Raw genomic sequence first — 8,627 nt, 5'->3', positions numbered from 1 at the left:
CACAGTGCGTTAGTGACGCTTCCACCATGACAGTCTTCAGCGCTCTGCTCAGCTGGCTCCCGCAGGTGCTCCTCTTCGCCCTGTGTTTATCTGTTGCAGCCTTTCTCGGTTTTTGCCTTTATATCAAACACTTGCACCTCAAATATGATCACATCCCTGGACCGCCACGGAAAAGGTACGCCTGTGTGAACTCTTAACGCGTCTCAGCGCATCTTACTTCACTGTCTATTTCTTTAAATGCAGTTTTCTCTTGGGACACTCGCCAGTACTTGTGGAGGTGATGAAAAGGGACGGGATAGTTCACGACAAATTCCTTGAATGGTGAGAAAACCACACTGGGAAAATAATGAATAACTAGACATGGCTTCATTATCAATTCCAGATACATTCAAGTGATCTACTTAGCCAGCCTTTGCTTGTCCTTCCATTTTCATATAGGGCTGTAGCCTTATCCATTAGTTCCTTGTGACTTCATTCAAGTCAAGCAATAAAACCCATAATTTCAGTACCCCATATGTTTGAGACTACACTGAGACTACACTCAGCATTCTGCACAAGATATTATATTACTTCAGCCCTAAAAACCTCTAAATTGTAGGAATGACAGGAGCAGACTGACAGCATTTTTCTGTGTCTGTACAGCTGCACTTTACAGCACAGTAATAACATGGTTATTATATATATGGACCATGCTATTTCCATCATATCACTGTTACTACATCTTCTAACAATTATTTTCAGGTCAGAGACATATGGTCCAGTTTATAAGATCAATATTCTCCATTATGTGATTCTCTGTGTAACCTCTCCTGAAGCTACAAAGGTAAGCCTAATTTTGAGCAATTAAGAATTAAGTTCTTTGTTTAAGAATAAGTTATGGCTTTGCCGTTATATATCGCCGTTTAAGACTATGTTTATGTCTTCCAACTTTTATTTTCATGCCATAATTTCAGGAAATCCTCATGTCCTCAAAATACCCCAAAGATAGATTTCTCTACAAGCGACTGTTCAACCTCTTTGGTGTACGGTGAGTTGACACACTATCGAGAGAGAGAATTCAATCTTGTCATAATGTTGCGCTTCATTGTTTTTCAACAGTTACTGTATTTGTTTGTTCATTTGGTCAGGACAGTGTTAATAACATACATGTGACACGTGCATGTAAACACGCCTCATTTCCTCTTGTTGTCCCACTTGCACTCTCAAACACACTCTCATTCATCCTGGGCTATTGTACATGTTTTAGTGGTAGGAGCACCCGGAGTTACCTACGCAGACACAGGCAGAGCATGGTCCGGGAATCAAACCCACGATTCTTGTTGTGAAGCACGGGCGCTAAACTGTTGAACCTGTTGGACAAGATCTCCTAAAACAGCCCTGGGAAAAAAAATACTAAGACAATCCTCTACAATACACCAAGATAAGCCAGGGTAATCTCTTTATAACGTAGCTGTGTATTGGTCATGATGAGACATGAAATATTGCTACTTATTCCATGCTTCCTAATGACACAGTACAACAAATATTTAAAGGGAACTGGAGGTGTAATTGAAATGAATTACAAAAGTATCAATACAAGAATTTCCTATTAAATTGAATCGTTATAATGAGTCTCCTCCCCTTTTTGAAATTATTTATTGTCTGTTTTGTGAAGGTTTTTGGGGAGTGGTTTGGTGACGGCTCTGAACCATGAGCAGTGGTACAAGCAGAGACGCATCATGGACCCCGCCTTCAGCAGCCTGTGAGTTATTATGTTGATTTGTATTCAGCCGCTGAGTTTGAAATGCCTTCAGTAATACTTCATTCATACTTCATTGTTGACAGGTGCTGTTATTTGGGTTGTGAGTATCTGTATTTCATTGCAAACTGTCTTTAGTCATAGGATCTGGCAACCCAAAGTGTGGGGCTCAGTGCTCATTGTACTTTCTGATGGATGTTTTAAAAAGAAGAACCAAAGACTAGTCAATATAAACATGCTTTTTTTTTTTTGTCAGTGTCTAAAACAATGTCTAAAAATGTCAATTGCAAACAAATAGCAACTAAATAGAAACACAAAATGCTTGCAGGTACCTGAGAGGTCTGATGGGCACCTTTAATGAAAGGGCAGAGAAACTGATGGACAAACTCTCAGAGGAGGCAGAGAGCAGCACAGTGGCCAGTATGCTCAGCATGTTCAACAGCGTCACCCTGGATGTCATCGCTACGGTAAAATTTGCTTTAGCACTATTTCCTGAGACTTAAGTTGTTTCTGAGGTTGGAATTTACAATGTTTGGATTTATTACTACAAAGACTTAGTGCTTGGATTTTCCCTCACAGGTTGCATTTGGCATAGATTTGGACCTGCTTAAATACACCTCACCTTTTCCCAAAGCCATTGAGACGTGCTTAAAGGGAATGTGCTATTACATCCGAGATGCGTCCTTTGAGGTTAGTTTCAAATGTATTTATCCACTGCCGCATAAAAAGACACTGTTTGGTTTTCTCTCTCTCTCTCTATATTCCTCCTCCTCTTTACCCTCTCTTTCTCTACCTCTATCTCAACCTCGCCCTCTCTGCCTCTCTCTCCCTACCTCTTTCTCTCTCTACTTCTATCTTTATCCCTCCACCTCGCTCACTCTCTCTGCTCCTCTCTTTTTACCTCCCTCTCTCTACCGTTCTCTGTCTCTACCTGTCACTCTCTACCTGTCTCTCTCTATCCCTCTCTCTCTACCCTGCTACCTCTCCACACCTTTTCCTCTCTTACTCTCTCGCTACCTCTATTTCTACCCCTCTACCTCTCTACCCCTCTCTCTACCTCTCTACCACTATCTCTACCCCTCTACCTCACTCACTCTCTCTCTACCCCTATCTCTCTACCTCTCGCTCTACCCCTCTACCACCACCCCGCCCCCCCGCCTCTCTCTCTAACCCCCTCTCTACCTCTACTTCTCTCTCTCTAACTCTCTACCACCCCCGTTTCCCCCCCTCTCTCTCTACCTCTCTCTCTATATATATTTTTATTGTTATAGTGTGTCTCTCTCACATCATGGTAAACATTGTATACTTGTCCAGTACTTCCCTCAGAACTGGCGGTTCATTAATGAAGTGAGGGAGGCCTGTCGTCTGCTGCGGACGACTGGAGCTCAGTGGATCAACCAGAGGAAAACAGCCATAAAAAACGGAGAGGAGGTCCCTCGAGATATTCTCACGCAAATCATCAAGTCGGCGGGACAAGGTGGACTTAGGTTCATTCAACACAAATTTACTTTCCTGTATTACAACAAATATACTCTGAAAAAAACTAAAGTAGCATTTGGCAGATCTATGTACTGGCAAATTATTGAGCTCAAAATAAGTGAACATATTTAAATAGAAATAGAGAATATATTTATAATATTGATGTGATTATCAATTGTTAGAAAAGATGCTTATTCTATTTTTGACCCATGTATTGAACTTCATCTACAATTCTAGAAGAAAGTATGACCAAAGAGGATGAAGAGTTTATGCTGGACAACTTCGTGACCTTCTTTATCGCAGGTGAGGGTTTTGGTTTCACATTTGGCTGATGTTGATCATTTGTTGAGGTCATTGTGTTATGGATTATCATTACAGGTCAGGAGACGACAGCCAATCAGCTCGCCTTCTGCACGATGGAGCTGGGCAGACATCCGGACATACTGGAGAAGTGAGGATGCATACAGTAAAGTTACCTAATGATGAGCTCAGAATAAATATCCTGTGACATTTCTTTTTTTATGAAAACATGAACTTTGATGTAAAACTCCTGGACATCTGAGAGCACGCAAACATCATCATTTCAACATTAGTAATGCTTCATAAATTCTTACTCTGCTCTCTCCCAGATTGAAGAAAGAGGTGGACGACGTTTTAGGAATGAAAAGAGAAATCAGCTACGACGACCTGGGAAACCTGACGTACCTCACACAGGTACAGGGAATGAAGCATGTTTTATATCACGCCAGTAATGTAATAACTGACTGTAGTAATGCAATATCTGTCAACATTTAGAATACCTTGTACTGCTATTCATGTGCAAGCTATACAAATGTTTCCAGGTGGTTGTATTAAGTGGTTTGACCCAGTTACAGTTTACGTTTGTTGTGAAATCATTTGCCTTAAATCACTTAAACTATACGTATGTTGGTTTTTCCAGTAGTACACTGCGTTCCAAATTATTATGCAAATTGGATTTTTGTGTCAAAAAGGTGAAAAAAAAAAAGAATAATAATGAAACTCATGGATGGTATCGTGTCTTGGGGCTCTATGAATCACTGACATTAATCTCAGAGACCTGGGATGATTAGTTTTCAGGTTAAGCCCAGTTAAGGGAAAAACTACTGAAAAAGGGTGTTCCACTTTATTATGCAGATCATCATTTTCAAGCAATATGGTAAAGGAAAAGTGTCTCTCTGCTGATGAAAAGCGTGAAATAGTTGAATGCCTTGGTCTAGGTATGAAAACCTTCGATATTTCATGAAAGATTAAGCGTAATCATCGAACTGATAAGAGATTTGTGGATGATTCAGAGCACACACAGGTTTGTGCAGATAATGGCACAATATGGACGGTTTCTGCCAGACAAACACATCAGATTAAGAGAACAGCTGCTACAAAGCAGCATACAGGTATTTGAAGCTGCTGGTGCCTCTGGAGTCTCCTGAACATGAAGGTGTAGGACCCTCCAGAGGCTGCAGTTGTGCATAAACCTTCTATCAGGCCTCCCCTAAACGGTTCATTGAAGCTGAAGCAGAAACGGCTACAGTGGCTCAGAAATACATGAGACTCATTTTCAAACAGTCTTGTCACTGATGAGGCCGTGTGACCCTGGATGGTCAGATGGATGGAGGTGAATGGCCACAATGTCCCAACAAGGCTGTGACATCAGTAAGGAGGGGGCGGAGTCATGTTTTGTGCCAGAGTCATGGTGAGAGAGCTGGTCGGTCCCTTTAGGCCCTTTTAGGCTCCCTGAAGGTGTGAAAATGACCTTTAAAAAATATGTGAAGTTTCTGACTGACCACTGTCTTTTATGCTACAAAAAGAAGAGCCGTGTTTTCCCAAAGAAGATCCTCTTCATCATGACAACGCACCATGTCCTGCTGTAAAGAAAACCTCTGCATCACTGGCTGCTATGGGCATAAAAGGAGAGAAGCTCATGATGTGGACCCCCTCCTCCCCTGACCTCAACCCTGTTGAGGGTTGAGGGTGGGAGGCAGTTTTCATCCAAACAGCAGCTCTGGGAGACTATTCTGACATTCTGCAAAGAAATCCAAACAGAAACTGTCCAAAAACTCACAAGTTTAATGGATTTAAGAATTTTGAAGCTGCTTCACACAAGGGCTCCTTTGGTAAAATATAACTTGACCTGTTAATATTTTTTTTGGATTGAAATAGCTTTTGATTTCAGTAAATATGACCTCCTAATGCTACAAATACAACAAATGACCATTTTCAGTTAATTACAAGCTTTAAAATGTATTGAAATGATGATTTGCCTAATAATTTGGAACAGTGGATTTTGAGGTTTTACTATATTTATTTTTGAAAAAAAATACTGTTTTCACTGGGAAATTTTTTCTACCACTTTTAAATGATCCTCTACCAGGTAAAGACTTAAAAATGATGCTGACTGTCATTTGAGTTGACAATTTAGAAAATCTTAGAAAAATGTCATTTGCATAATAATTTAGAACGCAGTGTATAGAGTACTGTGTCTAGAAAACCCCAGAAGTGATAGTTTAAGTAGATCATTTTTCTTCATCCATCTGCCTTAAACATTTCCCCACCAGTAGTGATCGATTTTAGGTACAAAATAATGCCTGCAGAGGGTGCAAGAGCGGCATCTACATTGAATGCTCAGTGAAAACCAAAACAGTTCATAGCAGGGAAGAGAGTTTGATCCAGAACATGATCAGAACAGGTGTATTTGTTTCTGTTGTTTTTTTGTTTGTGTGTGTTTTTTAAGCTCTTGACATTTTAAAACGCTACATTCCTGTTTTGCAGTTTAAACCATTCACTGTAATATCTTACAACGAACATGAATCCCATGTATTCACTGTAGGTGCTGAAAGAGACACTCAGAATGTACCCGACTGCTCCTGGGACGTCCCGCGACCTGCAGGAGGACATGGTGATTGGTGACATCTACATACCAGGAGGAGCCACCGCCATGGTAAGGGAAAAAAAAATGTTTTTGTTTGTTTTTTTTTCCACCTGAGCTGATGATACACATGAAAAAACATTGCAAAGTCCCATTACAGAAGCCCGAACTATGGTCTCATTGTCTCATTCATGTTTCATTTAAGAAGACTTTTTTTTCTATTCAGAACTTTTCACCCACATTTAACCATTGTTTCCTTATTTTAGTTTAACAGCTATGTCACTGGACGAATGGAACAATTCTTCAAGGATCCTCAGAAGTTTGACCCAGACAGATTTCACCCTGATGCTCCCAAGTGAGTGATTGTCCTTAAACAAATTACAAGAAAAACTATGGACAGAATATGGGCCTTTAAATTTTTTATTTTTTTTTGACAATCAACTCCAGGCTTTACTACTGCTACTACCCCTTTTCACTTGGTCCTCGCTCGTGTCTCGGACGTAAATTTGCCCAGGTAGGATAAAGCTAATGACCTAAAAAAATACAAGTAAGTACAATATAGATAAACAGAGTGTAAACATTCTATGGCTGTGTTTCTGGTTGTTGGCAGATGGAGGCTAAAGTGGTGATGGCTAAACTCATCCAAAGGTTTGACTTCACCCTTGTCCCAGGACAGAGTTTTGATGTCAAAGACACCGCTTCACTCAGGCCAAAGAGTGGGGTCCTGTGCACCATCAACCATAGGAACTTCACATAAATTACTGATGTGTTTGAATACTTTATACATGCTACTCAAAGGCTGCATAATATATATTTGGTTCAAAATGTTTATTCTTGTTTGCTGATAGTGTGTCAGTATGATAAGAGTTGAAATAAAACAAGATCCCAACGAGGCACAAAACTACTAACTTAAAGCAGCCACTAGAGGGCAGTGGTGCCTTTCTTTTCACACCTGCCAGTGGAAATAGTTTTAACAGTGTTGCGATCTCAAAAGAAATGAGTGCACGCACAGTCTTCAACAAATGTGTGGTTCTTCTAACAGAAATACATTTAGAATCCAGAGAGAACACTGTAATGTGTTCACTGCAAATTCCTAGTATATATTATTTGGCTGCGTATTAATTGGCTGCTAAATTAAAGTGGCAGAATTTTGCTTAAGCTTTGAATGATATAATATTGTTCCCTTATGAAATATATGTTTCGGTGCATGTTTGAGTGATCCTTATTCAGCCCATGTCCTCAAGAGAATAAAAGGTGGTGCTCTTTGTGAGAGATTGGCCTTTTGAATGGTCGCAAATCTTAGCTGAATAATAACTTTACTCACAACCATATATTCAGAATTGAAAGTTATTTATTTTTTTATTAAGTGAAGATACAGCGTGAAAGTATTATAATTAATGCACAAGAACAGTGTTTCCCAACCAAGGGTACGGGGACCCCTGGGGGTACTCGAGGAATATTCAAGGAAGATGAAACTGGCTACTATTAGAACATTATTTTTTAAAAGAAAGGCTATAATGTTTCATTTTTAGCGTTGTTTTGAGCACACAACATTGTCTTTTTACTAATAAAGTGTCATTTCAATTGGTCCCTTCTCAACAATCTACAAGACCCCTGAGGTGAGGCTACACAGAGTATAATGAAGGCAAGACAAAAAAGGTTTGAGGCACACTGACTTTCTTTTAGTTTACCATTTTAAATGTTCCTCTACACTGCTGTTGGAGTTCGTCACACTGCATTATTGTTTCACCATTTAAATAGAACAAAATGCAATTAAAGATGTTTTTGTTGGTCAAAAATACTTCAAAATGTGCCTCTCCTCAGACCTGACTCACAACCTTTGCTCGTCTTAGATGTTTCTGCTCTGCTGTTCCTATACTGGTAGCTAAACATTAAGTAAATAGATAATCCTGGAAAAGAAAAAAGTCCGCACAACTAAGTGACTTTTATCTTTTCCGGCTTCATAGTCGACTTTTGTCCTGCACACTATTTAGATTGGATGTGCGTGTTAATCCTCACTTGAAAATATTTTATTTTAATATTGCGGTGCAAAAATAGAGCTGATGAAGTCTGGCTGATCATTAGGAGCTTGTTTTGTACTGTATCATTGCCACGTTTGGTGTTTGTGTCGAGCTTTTAAACGGTTTAGGTTCTTGTGATGTCACATAACCTGGAATTTTCCGCAGTGTGTCTTTAATTAGCAAACGTGCACCTTGTATTTACATAATAGGAAAAAACAAAGAGCTAGTTTTGGTTGATATATGGACTTTTAATTGGATAAACATACTGGCAGAATGAATGAATGCTTCTTTGTTGACCTACATGTAGCAATAGAAGGAGGGATTTGTGCCATTGTCTTATATCCTGGCCTAGTTAAAGGTCTTTTCTTGTTTGCCATCCCAATCCGGGGCATATTTCCCAAGATGAAACTTATAAGAGCATGTATGCTGTTGCTAAGGAACTCGTTTTTTAATTTTTTTGCTATCCGGGCCCCAGTAGGTGGGCTTTTTATGAATATCATTATTT

General features: G+C 39.7%; 1 protein-coding gene across 1 annotated transcript; it reads left to right on the top strand.

The window, feature by feature from the left end:
* On the top strand, nucleotides 1-6,914 carry LOC306974593 (cholesterol 24-hydroxylase-like). Its single transcript, XM_079571905.1, has 15 exons — nucleotides 1-175; nucleotides 244-321; nucleotides 742-823; nucleotides 954-1,027; nucleotides 1,655-1,741; nucleotides 2,067-2,205; nucleotides 2,318-2,428; nucleotides 3,053-3,215; nucleotides 3,455-3,520; nucleotides 3,596-3,668; nucleotides 3,847-3,931; nucleotides 6,063-6,173; nucleotides 6,368-6,456; nucleotides 6,549-6,615; nucleotides 6,712-6,914. The coding sequence occupies exons 1-15, from the start codon at nucleotides 27-29 to the stop codon at nucleotides 6,856-6,858; spliced, it is 1,521 nt and encodes a 506-aa protein (XP_079428031.1). The 5' UTR covers nucleotides 1-26; the 3' UTR covers nucleotides 6,859-6,914.
* Nucleotides 6,915-8,627: the final 1,713 nt, after the last annotated feature.

This window comes from Gobius niger (genome assembly GCF_951799975.1).
Source record: "Gobius niger genome assembly, chromosome: 15".
NCBI classification, from domain to species: domain Eukaryota; kingdom Metazoa; phylum Chordata; class Actinopteri; order Gobiiformes; family Gobiidae; genus Gobius; species Gobius niger.
This window is presented reverse-complemented; position numbering and strand designations above follow the sequence as displayed.